Source organism: Mixophyes fleayi, chromosome 3 (genome assembly GCF_038048845.1).
Source record: "Mixophyes fleayi isolate aMixFle1 chromosome 3, aMixFle1.hap1, whole genome shotgun sequence".
Classification (NCBI taxonomy): Eukaryota; Metazoa; Chordata; class Amphibia; order Anura; family Limnodynastidae; genus Mixophyes; species Mixophyes fleayi.
In genome coordinates this window covers 161,669,425-161,694,056 of record NC_134404.1, presented here as the reverse complement: position 1 = coordinate 161,694,056, position 24,632 = coordinate 161,669,425, and the positions used below count along the sequence as shown (strand labels likewise).

Below are 24,632 nucleotides of genomic sequence, written 5' to 3'. Positions count from 1 at the left end.
AGAGAGGATCGGTCAAGAGAGGGTTTTTTGAGAATAGGGGAGATGAGAATATACTTGAAGGCCGAGGGGAAGATACCAGTGGAGAGAGAGAGATTACAACGGTGAGCAAAATTACGACAGGCAGTGGTGGAACTTGGAAAGGAGTAGGACAGGGTCCAGAGGACAGGTTTAGAAGAAGAGGAGGAACGAAGAGTTATGTCATGATCCCCTCAGTGCACAGCGCTGTAAAATTTGTCAGCACTTTACAAATAAAACATAATAATAATGATCCCTAACTACTTTGGAAAAGGCTGCTTAGCTAATATGGTAGTCTCATCCCAAAATACCTTATAGGAATAATATGAATTCCAATACTCAATATACACTAAATAAACCCATTGCTAACAAAACTCTTTGTTCCTCCTTCTATACATCCAATCATACTATAAAGAGAAACTTATTCTAAAACTATTTAATGCAACAATTAAATTGATTCCTCTATACTGGAAGACAACTAAGATACCAACATGTAGAGACTGGTTTACCACATTAGACTGGTGGCATAATCTTTGATTAATTAAATTACATTTATTGAAGATCTATAAAATAACTGGAGCCAGTGGCTGTTTTATAAATTAAGAAGTAATTAGAAATTAAAATTTTATTGCTATGAATTGTGTGGAATTTGGATGAATGCAATTAATCAATGTGTGCAAATGCCTAAAGTTAATTTTTTGCAAAGCTGCTCCAGCTGGTTTCCAACAAAGAGGAAAATAGGACACATTCCTGTACCTGGTTGTACCAAGTTACAAGAGAAACCAGGTGCTGCGGACCCTTTAATAGGGGGAGTCTGAACAGTGTGTGCAACTAAAATCTGCCCAGTGACAAGAAAGGTATATAAGACTGTGTAAATGCATCCATTGTTGTTAAGATTCTTTGTAGAATGTTGCACACATGCTTGCATGCCTTAATAAATAAGATCACATTTGGTTCTTTGGCTTATGATTTTTTACTTCATACTGCTCGGTAAAATCCTAGCTACAACACTCTTTAAGTAAATAGCATTACATTTAACATGAATTTATTTGTTCTTTCTGTTACAAGTGCAATAAGTAGAATGGTCATTTCACTTAAATATTACAAGTGGAGGCACATTTATGATCAATCTCATCTAAATTACTTGATGTTAAATAGTGAAGCATTTGCTTTAGTTGGCTATTTACTTTGTTTGTTTATTCCTCACTGCCTTAATTTGTTTTAGCTCCTTTGCCTCCTATTTTTATCCTATTTATTTAAATGTGTTAGTCACCTCTAAAAGTTTCTGCTGAAGTTGTACAGTATGTAGATTGTTATATGATTATTTCATAAAAGGTATCTGTACTGACTTGCACTATTCCGCATGAACTCATATCTTGTTCTGTTTCTTATTCAATTGTAAAGAAGACATAACAAATATAAAGCCGATTAAACTTCTCTTCATTAACAAATTGTGTTCAGAATATGGTTGGTTATCAAAAGCTTTATACAATATAAAATACAAACATAAAAAGATATACTACTATATCTATACCATGCTTCAGCGTATATTTTACCATAAAAATAATTAACATTTTTGTACATATTCATATTTTAACTTAGATGTAACAACATAACCATATTGCAGCTTTTTAAGAAGTGTCAGTTTGCTGAAAGTATAGAACTGGCTCCAGTTATTTTAATTGTAGTCTAAATATAGATTGAGGGGAAGGTTAAACCATGTATACTTATAGATGGATCAATGGGATGAGTCACAATGAGAATTCATAGTATATACAGATATTTTTTGCGATGCAGTAAAAATGCATACACTCAGTTAAATAAAACTATCCTTTAGCAATATACTATAAAACAATGTAAACATACTTACCTTCTCTGGTCCTAGAACACTGTTAAAGTTGTCAGCCCAGCTGCAGGTCAGATGCCCATCTAACCATAGCCATGTATTGCAGTGGTTCTAGAAGTAATCCATGTATGTTGAAGTTAAAAAAAAATTGGATGAAGGTCATAATAAATCATTTCTGTACACTAATATTGGTTGTGATGTGATTAATATGCAACCGAACAATAATCTTAGCAAATAACATGCAAATAAGTGTAATCTATTTATTTCAATTAGTATAAAATATAATGTGGTGAAGAAGCTCATTAACGATTCCAACATATTAATCACATAGCGTTTTCTGTTCGCAATTGCATGAGAACGTTTCCGATATTGTTTATGTAGCGTCCGCACATTGCAAACGCTAGTTATAACTAATATTACTTTTCGGATAACAACTAGCAACTCCAGAGATGTCATTAAAAAAATGGTTTATAGAGGCCCAGTGGCGGGAGCCTGAGGAAAAGACACCTGCCCACACATGGAAAAATTACCCCCACCTCAAGGAACAATGACCAGAGGAATCAATTAATGGGGCATCGAGGACTTGGGAGGTCATGACCCATCAACCTATGAATATGGACCTTAATACTGTAATTGTGCATCTTTGTGATATCACTGTTTTTTATGACTGTACAGTGTGTAAATTGCTCACCTCTGAAAACAGTAGTGTTCTAATTAAAGTACGTCCTTTGAGATGCATTTTATTTTGGGTTATTTTGGGTTAGGTTTCTTAGCAAGAATAAATTTTCTGCCTACACAAGACTGGCGAAACTGCACATCCCGACATCTTCATATTCCCGACTGTTGAAAAAACTGACTTCCAACTATTTCCACAGATCCACAGTCTGGCACACACAATGACGTAAGTTGTAAACGCGACACTATTTTTGGTGATGTTAAGGGGCAATGTGGCGGCAGGACAATGTACAAGGACTACTAAAAAGCATTGCCCTGCCGGTGTGTACTTGCATTTCCCCCTTAACATCATCAATAATAGTGTTGCGTTTAGAACTGACGTTATTCTGTGTGCCAGACTGTGGATCCGTGGAAATAGTTGGAAGTCAGATTTTTTTAACAGTCGGGAATATGAAGGTGTTGGGAATCACACTTTCATCATCAGGATGTCGGGGTACGTAGTGTCGGTGTTATGTATGTGTAAAAATGACTACCACCAAATTTGCACCCATTGCATTGCAACATGGTTTGTCCAGGAGAAAACTTACTCATTTAGCCTTACTTTCCTTAATGAATCAGGGCCATAGTATGTAGTAGGGAAGTATATTTGCCTGCAAAGATGTGTGTAGACTAATGTACTTCTGACAAAAAGGTATAAGTGTAATTCCAGATTAGCCGTGTCATATAATTCCTGCAACTTCAACTGTACTAGAAGAGGGAGAAAGTTGAGCGATTAAAGAGCACCAACTTCTTGAAAGCTCTTGAGATAGTAAAACTACCTTTCCTGAAATGTAATAAGATAAGTAGTTTTTGTTTTAGTCTAAAATGCATTTAATTGTATTCAATAACATCACATATTTTATAAAAGATTACCCGGATTGCTTTCTTCCAAACATAGGTGACTATTCCATCCTGCCACATTTGTGACATATTCTGACCACCAAACATCAAAGTCCCATCATCCACACTCAAAGGATTGATCTTTACAATTTTATGGGATGGCTCGTTGCTAGAGATCTGTAGATGATTAAGGGCCTGCACAAGTGTACTAATACATGAACTTTTTCCAGATGCTGGTGGTCCGGCCACAATTACAGCTGTATTAGAATAAAAGGTCTCAAATAAAAATATACAATACAGAAAATACCAATTTAAATACATTAAACATGTGAAATAAGCCAAACACTTTTAAATGCACCTTTTGCCAATACACAATAGAGACAACCATATATTTATGAGAATGTATGGTCATGGACAAAAGTTTTGAGAATGCCACAAGTATTGGTTTTCACAAAGTTTGTTGCTATGGTATGCTGAAGTAAAATTACAAGCATTTCATAAGTGTCAAAGGCTTTTATTGACAACTACATTAAGTTTATGCAAAGAGTCAATATTTATAGTGTTGACTCTTCTTTTTGACTACCTCTGCAATTTGCCCTGGCATGCTGTCAATTAACTTCTGGGCCACATACTGACTGATGGCCATCCATTCATGCCTAATCAATGCAAAAAGTTTGTCAGAATGTGTGGGTTTTTGTTTGTCCACCCGCCTCTTGAAGACTGACCACAAGTTCTCAATGGGATTAAGGTCTGGGGAATTTCCTGGCAATGGACCAAAAATTTCAATGTTTTGATCCCCAAGCCACTTAGTTATCACTTTTGCCCTATGGCAAGGTGCTCCATCATGCTGGAAAAGGTATTGTTTGTCACCAAAAAGTTCTTGAATGGTTGGGAGAAGTTGCTCTTGGAGGATGTTTTGGTACCATTCTTTATTCATGGCTATGCTATTAGGCAAAATTGTGAATGAGCCCACTCCCTTGGCTGAGAAGGAACCCCACGCATGAATGGTCTCAGGAAGCTCTACTGTTAGCATCACACAGGACTGATGGTAGCACTCACCTTTAATTCTCTGGACAAGCGTTTTTCCAAGTGCCCCAAACAATCAGAAAGGGGATTCATCAGACAAAATTATTTTTTCCCAGTCCTCTGCAGTCCAATCCCTGTACATTTTGCAGAATATCAGTCTGTCCCTGATATTTTTCCTGGAGAGAAGTGGCTTCTTTGCTGGCCTTCTTGACACCAGGCCATCCTCCAAAAGTCTTCGTCTCACTGTGCGTGCAGATGCGCTCACACCTGCCTGCTGCCATTCCTGAGCAAGCTCTGTACTGGTGGTGCCCCGATCCTGCAGCTGAATCAACTTAGGAAACGGTCCTGGTGCTTGCAGGACACTCCTGAAGTCTTCTTCACAACTATTGAACTTCTCTCCATGAAGTTCTTGATGATCCAATAAATGGTTGATTTAGGTGCAATCTTACTAGCAGCAATATCCTTGCCCGTGAAGCCCGTTTTGTGCAAAGCAATGATGACTGCACGTGTTTCCTTGCAGATAACCATGGCTAACAGAGGGAAAAAAAAAGATTTCAAGCACCACCCTCCTTTTAAAGCTTCCAGTCTGTTATTCTAACTCAATCAGCATGGCAGAGTGATATCCATCCTTTCCTCGTCAACATTCTCATCTGTGTTAACGAGAGAATGACTGACCCGATGTCAGCTGGTCCTTTTGTGGCAGGACTGAAATTCAGTGGAAATGTTGTTTTTGGGATAAAGTTCATTGTCATGGCAAAGAGGGACTTTGAAATGAATTGCAATTTACCTGATCAGTCTTCATGACATTCTGGAGTATATGCAAATTGCCATAATACAAACTGAGGCAGCAGACTTTGTGAAAAATAATATTTGTGTCATTCTCAAAACTTTTGGCCATGACTGTATGATCCACTGACCTCAGTAAGGCACACAACCGATAGGTTGCATTCTCATAAATATTGGTTCAATTGACAAAATAGTCAGCTCAACTATATGATGAAGAGAAGTGCACAATAACATCTTTTTTTTATATCCATTTATGTGTAATTGTTTATTTATTGTGACTATTTGAGTGCTTTAGATGCTGAAGAATATTTTTATTTTTTATATGCTTATATGTTTATATGCTCAAAATGAAAAAACAAACAAACCGAACATTGTACATGCTTACCGGAATTTACAAGGCATAAATTGAAGAGCTGTTTTACTTTGTTTAACCATGGAGAGTGATGAAACAATTTATTTTCATCAGCTTTCATTAAAATGGCTTTTTCCAGATCCTTCTGAAAGAATTGCCTGCAGTCTGTCGTGTCATACATTCCCATAAACACATCTCCAATAATTTGCTTGAACACTAAATAGCTCTGCAAAATATACATTCAGATTCAAAACAGCAAAGCAATAATGTTCTAAAAATGTTAACACAAAATAAATACAACACAATCATCATCATCACCATTTATTTATGATTCCGCAGCGCTGTACAGAGAACTCATTCACATCTGTCCCTGCCCTATTGGAGCTTAAAGTCTAAATTCCCTAGCATACACACACACAGACAGAGACTATGGTCAATTTTGATAGCAGCCAATTAACCTATTAGTATGTTTTTAGAGAGTGGGAGGAAACCGGAGTACCTGGAGGAAACCCATGCAAACACATGGAGAACATACAAACTCCACACAGATAAGGCCATGGTTAGGAGTTGAACTCATCATGACCCCAGCGTTGTGAGGCAGAAGTGCTAACCACTTAGCCATCACAGGGCCATCTTAACAACATTATGGGCCCCCGGGCAAAGCAGTGCACCGGGGCCCCTAGATATAGATATAGATATGGATATATAGATGTATACAGATACAGATATAGATATAGATATATAGAGATAGAGATAGATAGATGTACTTGCTCAGTGACCCTTGTAGGTTTTTTTTGCAGGTTTTTTTCTTTGGCAGGATTATCTATTCTCATTAAGAGCCGTGCCTATGGGGCCCTCTTTTCCATGGGGCCCCCGGGCAGCTGCCCATCGTGCCCAATGGAAAAGATGGCCCTGAGCCATCATGCTGTCACACAATATAAAATGATAGGATACCAGGTCACAATAGATTAAGTTGAAGGCCTCAAAGTCGCTGCATTTGAATCGCATCCACCTCTCCTCCCTCATTACGCATTGTACGCTAATCACACTTATCACACATAGACCATTTACCAAGGCTGCCTGCCTTTTGGGGTATTCTTGATAAAAAGCTTAATCAGTGCATTTGTTTTTATTATATACTGTATAATCTATGTAATACACAAGCATTTAACAGCTGTAGCCCTGTGCAACATTATCCTATCAGTTAAACAGGCTGTACTGATACATTCAGAGAAAGGGAAACAGAGATCCCTGAGCTTGTTCAGCATATAAGAGTCAAGTATGGGCACATAGAGCACATGGTTCCATAGTGGCTGCTAGTTCTAGAGCTACACTGATGCCTGGTCAGTCATGTAAAACAGGAAATACACAAGCCTCTGAATGGAGTCAACTTCAGTCATGCACATGTCCATTTCATTTGTTCAGATTTAAATAGCTGAGCAGGCCAATATGTTACTTTGTCCTAATTTTGAATCAGGCCCGCAGTACCTCTGTGCTCCCAGAGGTGCTGCTGTTATACTCAAACATTTTCTCCTCATATGCAGCAGTTAATTTCACTACCCTTTTTAATCACCTGTGTTTGGCCTTTATCAGACTGTCTGTTCAAACAAACTGTGCCAGTTCAGTTGTCTCTGCTGCTGGTCTGTTTCTGATACTCCTATGATCTAGTCCTGATTGTCCCTGGCTATCTGCCTCCTGTTTGTTCCATCATTTTGCACTTTTTGTGTGACCCAGACCCTGGCTTCTGTTGACCTTGCTCCTGTTTGCTTCCTGGTACTGTTGTGAATCTCTCTGCATCTGACCTTGGTTTGCCTGAACTTTTTCTTGTCTTTTTCCTTTTGTGGATCATCCAGTCTGTCTCAAGGCAGCAAAACAGTAAGCCTACAACTCCTATAATTTCTAGACTGTTCCACTGAGCATACTGCAATATCTCTTGCAAGCGTTATCAAAGGCTTTGTTCCTGTGTGCAATATATCTTACCAGTATTACCTGCCTATGGACTTGTGATAGCTGTATTACCATTAACTGCATTAAGTTATTACTTGGGAGACCTGTGTTAAAAAAAAGACACTAGGCATTCACAACTACTCTCCGTGGTATTCATGTTGGTAACAATAACAAGCTATACACCCCTGTACAATATAGAGGTTTAGATACTTTGTGATAGAGTGGTCAAAGACACATAACACCAATAGTAGGCAATACGCAGTGTTACAGCATCCCGTCACTTACGTCACCAGTCATTCTCGCTCCTATCACGTCTTGTAGTGCATCTGCTACCAATGCATGACTTTCCTTTGCTGCAGCGAGAATAGGGTTAGAAGAGATGGCTTTCTTATTTCTCCCGTCACTGTTAACATCTTTTATGCTTGGTACTGGACCTTACATAGAGCAAAGCAAGAGAATGTTTATTAAACATTCTTGATATACAACTAATAGTACAATAGAGCATGGCAACTTCTGTATTTTAACAAACATTATTATGGTATATATGATAAAGTCAGTTATGATAAATATGAATTGCACTAACACATGTGGCAACAGCTTTATAAGTGTTACCTGACAACAGTTATCCAGTAGTTAATGGAAAGGAAAACTAAATATATGTATAGATATATACATACATACATACCTTGAATTAAAGTTTAAAAGGGTTCTCAACCTTAACAAATGACTATGTATAGCCTCTGAATGTGTCATGAACTGTATTATTTAACTTGCAAGACAAGGAGGTCAAATTCAAGTACAAACAGAGCCAGCTTAGAAACGATAGCCATACACCGTGCCTGCTTCTCACAGTACCGAGGCGATCCTCTATCCAAGTACTTATCCTTATTTGTTAAGTTTAGGTGATAAAACCCTGTTCATTTCCCCTCTAGCTATACATAAAAAACACACTTTGAGTACTGTAAAACATTGGCTACTGTGTCACTTAGTTTAGTTCTGTGTATGCTCATATTAGGAATGTGATATTGCACTGACACAGTGTTTGGTTACTATTACAGGCAGAGTTTGGAATTGCCCTTGTTGACCAAAACTAAATTTAGTCATGTTTCCAATGGTTTCTAGAACAAATTGAATAGTTCAATAAATACAAACACTAAACATGGCAATAACCCATTTAAATTGTATTTTACATGATCAGTTTTACAAATTTGCACTATAGTATGCAGAATAAAATATATATACTGAAAGGTTCATGCAGCATGCAAATAATACTGGTCATTTGCCTATAAAGATTGTGACAGAAGCACTGAGGAAACCATTGATGGGAGATATATATGTTCCAGGTTTCTGTCCTATGTGTTTTAAATCCCCAGGGCGATTGCTTGTGTTTTGGGAAAGAGCTTTTTACATGTTGTTTCAGCTACAGTAAGAGTCAGTGTAGGAACCCTGGGGATATGAATGGAGAGGAAAGGTTAGGCCCCATTCATTAGGCCCATTCAGGGCTTCCAAATTGCCACACTTTGCTGGATAATTAGGAGTTGCACCTGTAAGGTGCAGTGAAAAGGCTGTGAAGTTGTTCCCTCAGTTTCTCACTGCCTAGGGAAAAGGTCAGAGGCCTGCTGAGAGAGACATATAACTTCTGTGCTTTGTGTAAGTAGGAAATTCGATCTTTCCACCTTAGAGAGGGAGATTTATGATTATTGTAGTTTGAGCCGGACAGGCTAGTATTTGTTTATATGTTTTGTTTATTTTATTTGGCTAATTGCTGCGGCTGCTTGTACTGAAGCACTGAACTGGTGTGCTGTTATTTGGCTGCTGCATAACAAGTGTTGCTATTTACCTCAGGAGACGGCAACCCTAACCTGATCTTGCGACAACATAAAAATAGAAATGATACTGTGCATTTGCCGATAAATATAAAATAATATAAAGTACTGAGACAATGCACAATGCAATCAACATGTAGTCAAAAGACATGGTACTGAGCGTTTGTGCTGAAAAATACATCAGGCATAAAAAAAAAACATAAAAGGTCCTGTTAAGACAATAATGTCAGAATGTAAGCGCTCACGGGAAGGGTCCTCTCTTTCTATTGTCCCATTGCTGTTTACTGTCTTACTCACTTGTACGTCCTGTCTTTTGCTGCACTCTATGTGAGTCCACAAAGCATTACTCACACTTATCTGTGCTACAGTCTTTGAAAACACCCAGTGAAACTATTGCACTTAGCTTGCAAGTTGGTAGTTGCTCTAGACCAATGATGGACAACAGGCAGTCCTCTGAGCCTTCATCTGCAGCCCCCAGTTCCTTCATAGTTTATTGTCAGACTTGTTTGTTATAGCTTGTAACACTTGTTTAAAACACCCACTGATATGTTATTACAGATAGGTGACTCTTTCTTTGATTAAATGTGTTGTTTTAACTTATGACTTAGAATAAGGGTTATATGAGTCCCTTTTGAAAGATAGAAGGTCACACCAAGCGGCCCCTGAAGTATATGAGGTTGCCCATCACTGATTTAGAAAATGTACATTGTGTAAATAGCAAAAATGTCACATCAAAGTCCAACCTACTAGCACTTTAGAACTACCCTTTAATTCATTTGCACATTCAAGTTTTCTTATAAAATGCTGCTCAGTTTAGGTTCATTTATGCCTTAAATTAGGAGAGTGAGGGACAATGTCACAGCCTTTATTACAAATGTTACTGTTAAGTGTTTGAAGGTATTCATCACATTGATCAAAGGGTGCTTAGAAATGTACTTTTTTGGGAAAGTACAACTATAAAGGTGCACAATGCATCCTATTATAAGAATATAGATGAGACCTAAACAATGACCTCAGAGCTGAAGGAGAATTCATGGTCATGAAAAAGACTGTGAGCCCACCCCACACACAAAGCAGGGATTACTCCTATATATGGGCCTTCTCTACTTCTTTAACTCAGTTAAATAGTCCTATGTCACAAAGTTAAATCATATTTCTACCTCAGTCCAAAAGTAGGTGCCCAGCTACTTCCATTGGCTGATGAAAACAATACCCACGCCATCAACTTGACCCACAAATCCATGCACTTCCCTGTAATACCAGGTGCAGTTTTGCAAAAATAAGCACATGAAGTCACCAAAGAGCATGTTCACATGTTCAGTTTAACATATTTGTGTTCATGTATGAGCTTTAATAAATATTCCAAAAGAGCTATTTTCAAGGAACTTAATAAAGAGGGGCCTGTTTGCTAATCTTGAACAGTTGGCAGTGGCTTGGCTGTAATGGAAGCAATTGGCTATTAATACCCACATGTACTAGAGCAGAACAGTAGTGTTTTTTCCAGTTTTAATCTCAACACATTAAAAGCCTATGTGTGGAATACTTTTATATACATTTTACTAAATCAATTTATTTTAGCAATATCAGACCAATATGGAGGCTGCTAGACTAGTATAGTTAGTATATATATACTGCATGCATGTACTCTTACTAATCTGCGTGGTGGGAGCTTGGACTGTAATGAAAGAGAGCAGTGCCCACTGAACAGGAAGGATGAGCTGGGCCAAGAAGCCCGTCCTACTCTTTTATATGTTGGTGGACTCGGTGTGACTGAATGTGATTCACCTATTGATAGCCCTGATCTGAAGCTAATGAGCCAATTAACATTAACCTAGCTTCCTATGTGCTCTCCAAAAGAATAATGCAACTTTCAATGCAGTATGAAGAACGAGTCCTCAAATGTATTTATCTATTTATATGGCAATATCAAGTCACCTCTTGGTGAATTTATTGGAAAATTTTGTGGCTTTAAGAATACTTAATTATAAATACTAGTGAAAGTTTTACATCCAGCACTATCATACCAGTGTACAATATGCCCCACAAGTTAGCACTGTAGTGCCTGCAACCCAGTTCAGCATTGGAGGTTTATATGCCATCTTAGGTACTGTGACTACTTAATTTATAGTACCTGAAAAATAGTTCACTTACTTACTATACTGCTGTTCCCTTTTTCTGTCTGGAAGTAGGAGAGTTTATACTGCATGTTTACTCACACACCTTTCAATGTCTTTCTCCATTGAGATAAACTAAGTAACCATTTAACTCAACAACACTACTCATAAGGGGGGATTTAATTGACCACTTTATTTGTGAGAGTAATGTGGCCCGTGCACTGTTACTGTTAGTATAGTCATTCTAATGCTGATTTCTGAAAGCGGCTCTCAGAGCTGCGAGCAAAAATCAGCATTGAAATTACCGTACTAACGGTAATAATGCACTTAGTGCATGGGCCGCGTTACTCTCACGAGTAATGCTGTCAATTTTTTTTTCCCCCACATAATGTCTAGAGAAAGTATTTTGGTTGCATGCACAAACTACAAAATCCCTGGTGACCTTTACATTGTATGATTTGTGTACTTGTAGTACAAAATGTTTATGCTGCAAAAATATGTTATTTTGAAAGTAGCAGTGGGCCCATACAGCAACATTTCCTTATGGGCCTTTTATTGTTTAGTAGGAAACTGAACGAATTTAGCACTTTTGCCTTGGGGTCATGAGTTTGATTCCCAACCAAGGCCCTATCTGTGTGGTGTTTGTGTGGTGTTCGCGTGGGTTTCCTCCGGGTGCTCCGGTTTCCTCCCACACTCCAAAAATATACTAGTAGGTTAATTGGCTGCTATTAAAATTGACCCTTGTCTGTGTGTTTGTATGTCAGGGAATTTAAACAGTAAGCTCCAATGGGGCAGGGACTGATGTGAGTAACAGAATATCCTCTGTAGAGCGCTGCGGAATTAGTGCGCTATCTAAATAAATGATGATGATGATGATTTATCCCCATTGACTGTCTCTAATAATACATAGCATAGAGGTCCTTGCACTAATGAGGAAAAATTAGGCCTCCTATCTCAGGCTTACACAACGAGAATAAAAGCATTTACCACTTATATCAGAGCTGTTCTTGGGGCAGGCTTATGCCCTCTTTACCATTCATTATTGAGAATGCATCTAAACAAATTCCCTGTTTAACACCCCCTGTGACGTAGATGTATTAATGTCACACTCATACAGGTCATATGGCGTGAGTACACGGAAGTCCGTGTTGAAGAGGTACGACTCAGGAGTCCCAAATGGGATTACATGAAGAAAAGGCTATATCTGAAATCCTTTCAGGTTTCACCCATTCAAGTAATGATGAATACTTTTGACTGCTGAGATGACTATTCGGGTAGTATTCGACTATGTGCGAGTTCGGATAGGGAAACGCAAAGAGGGAGAGAAGTCGGTGATACTCCAAAGAGTCGGGAATACACCTTAGAAAGTAACACTAGGGCAGAAATCTGTTGGAGTGTTCTGCCTGTGAGCCAATTAGTATGTGCTCACTCAGAGAGACACCCTGTCACGGGCACTAGGAGTCTTTGCCCAGGAAATCACCAGATGGTAACTTACCAGAGTAATATAGGTGGTAATAGATACTCTGGTAGCAGGGTGACAACGGAACCGGAGGAACAGCAGATGGTGAGAGAATGCTCAGGAAAAGGCTATGACTAGCAGCATTGGTAATGAGTATAACTGTACACGAGGAACTAGATGGACAAGGAAACGTGAGGGTAGTCAGTGGTCTGCGAGTAGCAAGTTGTACCACTGCTATAGTGAGGAGGAATGTCCAGAGGTAACGAGGAGGCAGTGAAAGTCAGCGGTCTGCGTATAGCAAGTTGTACCGCTGTCTAGGTGAAGGAATGGAATCCAGGTGGAGGTAGATAACGGGGTAGTCAGTGGTCTGCGCACGGCAAGTTGTACCACTGCTATAGTGAGAAGAATGTCCAGGAGTAATAAGGAGGTGGAAGTCAGCGGTCTGCGTATCGCAAGTTGTACCGCTGTCTGTAGTGAAGGAATGGAATCCAGGTGAAGGTAACGGGGAAGTCAGTGGTCTGCGAGTAGCAAGTTGTACCACTGCTTATGTGAGAGGATATATGCAACTGGTGACACAGGGAACAGGAATCAGTGGTCTGCATATAGCAAGTTGTACCACTGAAATATATATGTGAGGAGAGCACGAGGAAATGAATGCTATGCAGAGTATACACGGGCACACAGGACTTGATCCCACGATGATATCACAATACAATGATAACAGAGCAGCACTGCTAAAGTATACAAAGTCACAATAACAATCCAGGCAAATAGGAAACACAGTCAATGGTAGCAACAGTCTCAGTGGATAAAGGACTCCGGAGGAGAACACAACTCAGTCCAGCAAGATATGCAATACAGGAACAAAGTCAATGAGAAGTATGCATACCGCGGTTCAGGAGAGCAGGCTGTCAGCGAGATGTGCAGGGATACCTGAACGGCTGAAGGCCGGCAGGAGGAGAGACCACTGGAAGGTGGAAGCGGTAATCAAGTTGGTGCAGCGCACGGCAGGTAAACCATCATGAACAAGGCAATACTCTGGAAGCAGTAGTAAAGGAGCTGGAACATGAAGAACACGGGAGAATTGAGGCGGTCTGAACTCCAGTAGCAGAGATGGTAGCAGCGGAGCGCTGACCCGATGAACACAGGAGAGTTGAGATGAGCTGGAACTCTGAAGAAGCAATGGAGGCAGCGGATAGGAATCAGCTGGCTGCAGACACGATGAACACCGGGGAGTAGAGGTGAGCAGGAACTCTGTAGACACCACGGAGGCAGCGGATAGGAATCAGCTGTTGTAGACACAATGAACACAGGAGACTTGAAGTGAGTAGGAACTCTGTAGAAACAACGGAGGCAGCGGATAGGAATCAGCTGTTGTAGACACGATAAACACAGGAGACTTGAAGTGAGTAGGAACTCTGTAGAAACAACGGAGGCAGCGGATAGGAATCAGCTGCTGTAGACACGATGAACACAGGAGAGTTGAAGTGAGTAGGAACTCTGTAGAAACAACGGAGGCAGCGGATAGGAATCAGCTGCTGTAGACACGATGAACACAGGAGAGTTGAAGTGGTCTGGAAACCACAATGAAATAACAGGAATCAGCAGGAGCTGAATACACGAGGAAACACAGGAACACCTTCAGAGGCTCATGGGAATGAGACTCCAAGATCAGGCCACGAGGTATTGACCACAGGTGCTTTAAATAGGGAGTGTTGCCTGATCAGCCAATTAATGAAAAGCAACAGATACTGAAGGCTTGAAAGGGCTGCACATGCGCAGACCCTCAGGATGGCGGACGGCCACGGTTCCTAAACACACGAGGAGTAGCACTCACAGTCCGGTGAGTGACACACCCATGAGATTCTAAACTGCATTGTCTAATGTCCTGTGTGTAGCTGAGGGTGGAAGGGGCAAACAAGTACCATGTGTGATGGTCCTACTACAAGAGAAAATCAGCTCTTGTCTCAAGTAACTGTACAGCTGAAAGAAGTGAACTGTGTGTGAAATTGAAAGATGTAAGTAAAGTGCTGCCTCATTTATTTTCATCAGGAGAAATGGACTGGTGTCCAATTTATCATAACACTTTTACATTTGTTGTGTCTGCATAACATAAATTTTGTTGTTACTAAACCTGCATGTGCAGAGATACCCATTTCCTGTTTCACCCACAGGATCCTAAGATAGGGGAGACAACATGTATAGTTGGGAGGTTATAACAGCAACAAGAGGCTTGTCATAAGTCTTGTTGTCGCTATGGGAGCAGGAGAAATCATGCTGGTTGAGGAAGAGGAACTTCAAGATTTCCCCTGAAGGAGGAATATATGATATATCGCAGGACTTCAAGAAGTCCCAACATAGGTGTACAAGGAGTGGAAAGAGGGGGGTGAGCAGCGCCACATCTAGCGCTAAAGAGGAATATGAATGCAAATGGCATGCTCACCTTCCCCTGTTTTCAGCAGAACTTGTGTAGGTAACCCCACCGATTAGGAGTCTAGAGGGAGGTGGAGAATGTTTAAACTGTACCAATATGTTTGCATTGTACAATGGTCTGTGGAATCTGTTATATCTTTTTAGAAAAAAAAAGAGAGATATGTTTATTACAATATTTACGAAATTTAATTAAATACAAGATAAGAATATATAAAATGAAAATAATAGCAATATTTAGATTTAGTTTTGAAGTTAATGTTTATTACAGCCGGTGTTGTGATTATGGGAAGGGGGCTTATTGGTTGACTTTGAAAAAGGTGGAACTGTACAGTTATATTTGGGAGAACCCCGAAACTATATACACTAATTGTTTTATTTTATTTCTCAGAATTTATGCTTGATAATTTTGAATCTTTTCTTTGACTGTGATTCCTTAACTCCTCTGTGAGGTTAATATGATACATAACAAGAATTTCTGTGCATATTTTCATTTATCTGCTGTGAGTGTGTGTTATGCATAACTCCCTGAATCAAATATAAGAAACCATTTCTAATACAACAATACAACATACTGGCTGCATAGGCTGTGAGCTTCTGGTAAGACATAATACTGCTAGAGCGGGAGATTCTGTCTTCTTCAAGCTCCATACGACCATTAACCATCTTTTCCATCTCCCGCTTCTGACATGCCCAGTTTATGACTTCCACCATGGACTGGAAGCTGAAATAACGGTGATAGTCCTCTGAGCTAAGACAGTAAAACAAAATCACAAAATCAGGAGAATTCAGAAAATAAATACATGGTATTATATGACACTTGTATGAATAACCCATCTCCTGGTATAGCTAACAGAAAACATCACATGTATCCTTTGATTCTGATCTTTCTTATATAGATTTTTGCCTGTAGGATTTCTAAAGCAAAACTGTCATGAAGCAGCAAATTATTTTATGTTTTTAAATAATAGGCTTTCATACTATTTCAAAACACTGTACAGACCATTTTACCTTCATGCTTCCTATGTAAACTTTCATATTTGGGTTTAGCTTTCCTTTACTTTCAAGCTCAGAAAAATACAGATTAAGTATGTATAAATAATTATTCTGTTGACACATTTAGCTGTAAATTTACTGTGCAAATTACAAAGTGTCGACCTTTTTTTTTTTTTTTAAAATAAAGAATAATTAACGTTTAAAAATGCAGAAAACTAACAGTTGTTCCTTGAGCAGCTCAGAGGTCAGTTGTAGTCTGGTAGCGAGAGCCTTTGGGCTTTTGAAGCCTAGGCTGGTAAGTTTGGCTTTGAGGAGTTCAGTGTGATCTGGAACAACCAGAGAGACAGCTCTAAAGATTGCCTGTACATCATTAGGTAGATGTTGGAACCCTGATCCGGAAACAGTGAGAAACAGGCAGCAATCTGGATGTGCTGTAATCTACAAAAACAAACAAAGAAATACACATTTTAAATGCATACACAGCAAAGTAAAGTCTGTAAATTCAACCGCCTCAGTAGCTGTATTTATATTTACATCCTAACAACAACAAAAAACAATATAAATCATGCAGGCTATTTTACTTGAAGTTGTTTTAGTCATTTATCTATTTTTGTTAATCTGTTTTCAAGTTTTCCTGCTTAATGCCATACCGTGATCCTGCAGCAAAATAACTAAATAAATCAGGGAATTTAACGGTGTAAGAAGTGGTTGAAGTGGGCTGGTATATGGTTGTATGAGATACTGTTACTTCTCCCTCCGCCTCCATTGAAAAACTATCAAATCCCATTCACTTACATATTCCATACTGCCAAATTTCCACTTCGACCGCTGGGTGTAAGACAGAAGGTTACATATGTTTCATTCACTATAAAGAGTAGGGTTTGCCGCTAGTGATTAAGCTGATCCATTTTGTCACTTGTTTCTTCTAAATTGAAAACTAGGGTCAACTTCTACTAGTATCATTGTCTTAAAAATGCTGTAAGAGTAGGCAAACCTCCCGGGCCCTGTAAAATGCCGAAATACACGTCATTGAATAGCGGGGGGCGGGACTTAATCACGTCATTAAGTCCCGGCTCCCGCTAGTCAATACCATGATTTTTTGTATTTTATGGTAGGGGCGGGGCTATAGTGACGTAATGACGTTGTCACACCCCCTCTTACCCTCTGTCACATGGTCTGTACTCCGATCTCCCGGGTTACAGATTTAAGAAGTTGGCAAGTATGAACTAAAATGGAGGTATGATAAATGAAACAGTGAAGTTATAAAAACAAAATTAAAATAAAAAAATGAAGGTGGAGTTCCGTTTCCTTAAGATGTCTGAGGTCAAGTTAAAGGCCCAGAATGCAAGGTAAAAAACTCATTTCTATTGTTCCTATAAATGTGCCATATAAAATGAGATTCTCACCTCAATCTATGGAAGGAACGGTTCTGGAAATATAGTTTTGTCTAAGTGCAAATGTGGAACACTTAGTCATTGTTATTGTGTACAATCTTTGGAAGACTTTCGATACAAACACTCATAAAACAGAACTCATATAGAAAAAAATATGCAGCATTTGAACTTGTAATAAAGATGCTATTATAAATTTAGCCAAACAGACCATTTGGAGGCCTAGATCATAGAGGAAGTTTATCCATACAGATATTTACATTACACTCAAAATAGGGACAATTTGAATGGAACAAAATCTCAAATAATTCTCCAATATATAAAAACAAATAATGCAATTTTGCATATAGCAAGGTAGTCTAAAATAGAATGAAAGGAAAACATTACATTATAAATAGCAATAAAAGAAAATAAAGACCTACAACAATCCACTGTTAATTTGTTATACACCATTAATGATTATTTATCTATCATATTAACAAAGAAAAACGTGAACAAATCAATATACTTATACATACTGTATACTTAAATATATACTAGATTTTTAACTATGCCAATTTGTTTTATACTACTAGGTACAAAACTGTCCACTAGATGGTGCAATAAGCTTTTCATGATCCACCAAACAATAATGCTCACTGTGAGAGGGCAGGATAAGATTACGTAAGTGGTGAATTTTCAATTAAAAAATATTTTACACATCATTTTCCATTTTGCTGATTAACTACTATGCCTATAAATGTAATGAAAACACATAGTGCATAAGAAAAGCTGATATACGTAGCATTTTCTAAGCTATTTGGTTCTATGACCTTCCTGAAACAAGCCCAGCAATGGAAACAAATACTGTGCAAAGGCAGTGGAACTAGAGTCACTGGTCAGACTTGTCTCCAGTGAATGAGAGGAATGTCAGGAGGTAGGTCAAAACAAACAGCAGTACAAACAGGGATCAGAAATTTAGTTTTAGACCTCAGAAAGATCAGATAAGCAATTATTGTTCAGCGAAAATATTTTAAGGCAAGAAAAGACACTGTGATTCACCGGAGCCGTAACGTATATTTTTACGCCTGGGGCGGAAAGTAAAACTGCCGCCCCCCTAGCCCTCAATTTTAACCAAATGAACCCAAAATATTCATAAACTGCCCCCCCCCTTCAGCTTTGCGCCCTGTGCGGTCGCTCTTCTCTCACAGCCCTAGTTACGGCCCTGTTATTCACAATATAAATACTTCCTTACCTTGTATCCATCTTGTAAAGTGATCGTGGGTAGTTCGAATTTTAATGAGTCATAAAGGGACCTTGCACTGTGCATGAAGGCAGGGACTGCACACTCAGGTAGGAGATGGAAGTCATCAAAGCAACTCCAACATCCATCCTGTACAGTAACATTAAATATGAAATCTGTGACTAAAATTAGTTTTCATTTCTTGAATGATCAATTACATTACGATTGTTGTAAAAGTCACTTGTTCAGGCATCCTTAATACTGACAATTTTGTTTTATCTATGAAAGATGTCATGTACTAGTTTTATGTTTCCAAAAGAAATAACTAAGTGCAAATATTTTTACACCAGATGTTTCCTACATACATATTTAATCAGACATTTGCAGCATATGGTAAAGTAAATAAAAACAGACACTGCCGCTAAGATTAATTAGCAGTTAGGGAAGCTTGATACAATGTCATTGCAATTTGACATTGCAGATCTCAGGCAGAAATTGCTAATTAGCAGGAGGCAGAAAATGATTCCCATACACGTCTGTGACCACCAATGCATGATTACAAGGAATGAATCCAGTGTCACACGAATAACAATTTCTTATCAATATTAAAGACAATATTAGCTGATTTTGTTGAGGTTAAGCTATGAAGGTAAATTATTTCCCAAAATGTGTTGAGCTGATGTTAAAGCAATAGCTGGAAACCTGTGCTCTGAATGTTCACTAATGCTATAGCTGCTTATACTACAGTAACATGTAGGAACTGTACTGCTAGTAACAAGTGACAACTCAGGCTGCTTGCTAACAGTATGACAGCATCTAGACATGTAGAAAGCGGAGTTTCACACACTAAGATCTGGCAATCTGACAGCAATGGGTGGATGGGTGGGAGAGCACAGGGGGGAGAAATTATGAAAATTGGGAGCAATATAAACTGCTCCAAAATTGAGTGCTATATAGTAAGCTGGATAATATATACGGTAGATGGTCCCACAAAGTCCTACATAATTGGGAAGTATATAATATTCTGCGCAGTTGGTGACTTTATAGGGCCTCATTCATCAAGGAACGCAAAACAAACGTATTATGTGGTTTTTTTAAAAAAACACACATACATCGGTCATATGTCTGTATTTAACAAAGAGCAGATAAATAATATAGTAATTATCACAACACTTGAAGAAAAAAAGTAGCTTTTTTTTTCTCTATATGAAGAATGTTATGAATGTCTACTGTACATTATTACAGTTGCTCCTGATTGTAAACACATGTTCTAGCATGCATAAGTTACCACCATAACCATCATATGGGCAGCACAGTGGCCTAGTGATTAGTACTTCTGCCTCGCAGCACTGGGGTCATGAGTTCGATTCCTGACCATGGCCTTATCTGTGTGGAGTTTGTATGTTCTCCCTGTGTTTGCGTGGGTTTCCTCCGGGTGCTCCGGTTTCCTCCCACACTCCAGAAACATACTGGTAGGTTAATTGACCCTAGTCTGTGTGTCTCCCTCTCTGTCTGTCACCCTCTCGTTCTGTCTGTCTATCTCCCTCTCTGCCTGTCTCTATGTGTGTGTGTGAGTGTGTGTCTATATTAGGGAATTTAGACTGTAAGCTCCAATGGGGCAGGAACTGATGTGAATGAGTTCTCTGTACAGCGCTGCGGAATTAGTGGCGCTATATAAATAAATGATGATGATGATGATGATGATCACTCGGCACTTAGCTGGTGCAAGTGATGTCACAGAAAATCATGTACCTTTGAGATGCCCAAAGCTTGAATCAGATGCTGCTGCGTGCACTTGAGCTTGGCACACCCTTACTGTACATTGACTAGGTGCATACTCCAATTTCCCTCCCCTTTCCACCCATGAAATTATAGGCCTTTGCGCTCAAAGATTAATTGGACGTTGCTGTGTTCACTGGCGTATGGTCCCTTTCTGGGCATGCGCAGTGCAATTTTATGCAAAATACGGCACAAAGTGACAGGAAGAGGCAAATATTGAGGAAAGAGTGGATCATTCTTTCCTACATAGTTACCTTGGTACATAGGCCACCTAATGTTCTTTTTTTTTTTTTTTTTTTTTACCATACTGCATGTCACTTTTATGCAAAAAATGTTTACATGCTGACCTCGTATCTTTCACTTTTGTCAGCATTAGCTGTGTGAGCAGTGGCATATGTTGAGGAAAATGCTAAAGGCATGTGTCTGACAAAACATAGCAATTAAAAAGACCTAGAACCCTTCAAGATGGTCACACTTTACATTTATGTGGTGGTGATTGAGCACATACTTCATTTCACAACTGAGCTGTCTAGTCACACAATAGGACTTATTTAACCACATGGAGCATTGTGCACAGATATGCTGTAACAAACATCAACCAATCTGATTATAAATGTAACTTTTCTAGCACAGTTTAGAAATGAAAATTAACCTATTTGGTTGCTACAAAACATTTGTAAACACTGCAATATGTTATTCAGTAATCCCCGATATGTGGATTATCTATGTAATATGCACTGGTTCTTTGATCACACCAATTACTTAGTGAGTAGAATTTGGCCTAATTTCTGATGGATTATCTGGCTGCTAGTTAATCTCTCATGAGCTGAATATTGCACCCATAACCTAGCTACCTGCCTACTTACTTATTGTATTATATAGTAGCAGGAGGAAGTCAGTTCAGTGGTTAAAATGCAAATACATGAAACACTGTTTTCATTTATTGCATTAAAGTTTCCCAGATCATTGCCTTGTATACCTGGACTGAAAGGCCAAAATATGATCAAATTTGTCTAGGCAATCAAACCTGCATATATGTACTTCTCTCTTCCAACAGCAGGAGCAGTCTGGCAGAGAGGTCATTCATTTATTGGCATTGCATGATTGTGGCTACTTACAAGAGCGGTTCCATTTAGTACTCTGCTAACAGCAGCTATGTCTGTCATTGGAGAACACGTGAAGAGAAAGAGGAAATTTCCCAATAAATATGACAGTCCCTGTAGACATATAGAAAAAAGACAGTTGCTTAAATAGAAAACGAAAACTTTAGTGTAAGCTAAATAAAAACATCATTGTAATCATCATAAGTGAAATGTCAACCAAAGAGTATCTAAACCATTCCAGCCGTAGATCAGTTAAAATATTTGGAGAAAGCATTTTACACTAAAAACTGAACATGCATAGTGAGCCGCACAACTACAAGACAATTTTTTTTTTTTAATGAATGCTCTTAAAGGGATCCATGGTGCCAACAGGCCAACCAACAAGTTTATATTCAAATGTCTTGTAATGCTCCATAGCTTAAACCCGTTTTATAGGATAAAACAATGGGAATAATATCCACAGGCCTATAGTGTGTACCTTTATTGTTTCAGTTTTACCCACTCCATGGTCTCCTTGGATGATCACACCATTCTTCTGCTGCAGTATCTGTAGCATATAATAATAAATGTCAAAGGAAAAACATTTTTCATTGCTCACTGTATTAGAGTGCTCTCTTCACACAAGCCCCATGTCATTGACATCTCATAAGAATAAGAAGAGCTAGGCTAAGGTGTAATCGACTGAATGAGAGAGCTTGGAGTGTGTCTCTAGGTCATACCTATTAAATCGTGAAACAGGGTTTGGTTAGGAGGTCAACTAAAAACAGAAGCTTGGCTATTTACTATAACAACTAACCAGAAGACCTGGGTGGCCCTTTAATGTGAGCTGGAGGGAGAGATTTAGCATTATATTCCCCCCCCCCCAGCAAATATGTATAATATGTAGGTGCTCTATAAATAGCAGTTAATAATATCAACACTTCTAATAAAACATGTTTGAAGCTGGTGTTATCATAATTATAATGAGAGTAACAAAAATCATATTATGTTTCATTCCTGTATAGAAAACAAAACTACAAGCTAGCTGACAATAGGCATCATTTATCAATGTCTTTGTAGCAAGGCACTCACAACATGACTCAACTTGGTGCACATTTCCATTGCATTAATTTACATACCAATTAATATGACAGAGCAGCAGAAACACATACAAAATAAACAATGTTCTACCAATGCATGTAATGATGGTAAACAACATCAGTTGGGCGAGTTTACAGTCAAGCATAACACTTTCATTTGGGATTTTTTTTTTAATTTCAAAGCCTACCATTTTCAATGAATAATACACATTTTCATGGGGCAATCCATATTGAATAGACAAATGTAAGTTTAATGGATACTTATGGATCAATGATCAGTTATGGAGAGCATTAGTATTTACCTGCGATATTTTAAGGAAACATTTCTCGGTTATAGGATTCATAATTAAAGGGATTTTTGCACCATAGAACTCGCAGCCGTAAACATACTGCACATCCAATATATGTAGCTCATGTCTCAGTGTTCCATCTGTAACAAGAAATCAAAGAGTTATTTTTTGTGTTGTTTTGTTAATAGTAAATGGTGTGTATTAAATAAGTGGACATCCTTTTTAAGTAAATGTAATGGACTTTGTGTCCTTGATAGATGTCTCCCAGTAGCCAAGTGTGTGTTGAATTACCATAACAGTGTTCTTACTGAAGGAATTGGTCATTTACCTTTTTGCTTAAGATAAAACCGTGTAGCTCTTTTCCAATCAAAATCAGCAACCTCTCGTACTTTGTGGGAGAAAATAACGTCCATGACATCACGGAGATAGAGCACTTGCTGGAGAAAAGGCAGTGTCAGATTACATTGTACAGACTGCCCATTGGAACATACATGAATTATTACATGTCAAATACATTTTTGTTCATACATTGAAAGCAATGTAAAATACATTTTTCTGCAAGTTAAAGTTTCTCAACAGAGGTATATTTATTTGCATTGGATTGACTGCATTTTGTATTTGTTTTTTAATAGACAACTCTTCATGTTTGCTCATAAAGGTCTGAGCACAGACAGATGTGTGTATGTACAGAGTTCCGTTAAAACAGACAATATATTTCCTGAACACAAGCTGTGTACCTAAATGTTACAGAAATCTGTATTAGAGATATGTGTGACAACTTGTAAAATAGATACACAGATGGTTCATATTTAGCAAGAGATTTCTTTGTTGTATAATTTAACAGCCTACAGAGATTGTGAAAGATGTCTATAAAATCAGCATCTGTTATACAATATAACAAGACTGATTTGGTAAATCTAAAAAGTATTTTCATTTCTTAAAATAAATGTATAGGTAAATGTTATTTTTAAAGGTAAAGTGCTCATGAGCTGTATTATAAAATACTTACAATCAATACTTTTTCAATAGCAGACATAATACATTAGAGGACTCAGTGACCACTCTGGATTTAAACTGGTCAAGTTTACCCATTTATCAAGTGGCAGTCACCAGATTGTTCTAAATAATCTCTTCATTAAGTGAAACTTAATCAAAGCCATGAGTGTGTAGATTAAAACTTGCAATCTTTCACTTAAAGGGACATTGTAACTAAAATGCAGAATCATACAATAGGAAAAACTTTTACAGATATATAAATCTGTAGTATGACCCTTTGCAACAGTAAAAAGTAACGCTCACTTTTGCTCGCAACGTCTATGGGGCGCAAGCAAAAATGAACATTACTTCTGTAAAAAAACAATCCGCACAAGGTGTCTCGCGCCCGTTCCGGAGGCAACCTCGCGTGGATATTTTTACA

General features: G+C 38.4%; 1 protein-coding gene across 1 annotated transcript in view; it reads right to left on the bottom strand.

Moving 5' to 3' along the window:
* Positions 1 to 24,632, bottom strand: part of LOC142143197 (dynein axonemal heavy chain 5-like) — a 188,890-nt gene that overhangs the window by 90,441 nt on the left and 73,817 nt on the right. Inside the window, 11 exon segments of the mRNA XM_075200908.1 lie at positions 1,886 to 1,972; positions 3,449 to 3,672; positions 5,613 to 5,805; positions 7,812 to 7,960; positions 15,931 to 16,106; positions 16,572 to 16,789; positions 18,977 to 19,114; positions 21,862 to 21,960; positions 22,325 to 22,393; positions 23,228 to 23,355; positions 23,544 to 23,652. Coding sequence (XP_075057009.1) covers positions 1,886 to 1,972; positions 3,449 to 3,672; positions 5,613 to 5,805; positions 7,812 to 7,960; positions 15,931 to 16,106; positions 16,572 to 16,789; positions 18,977 to 19,114; positions 21,862 to 21,960; positions 22,325 to 22,393; positions 23,228 to 23,355; positions 23,544 to 23,652 — 1,590 coding nt within the window.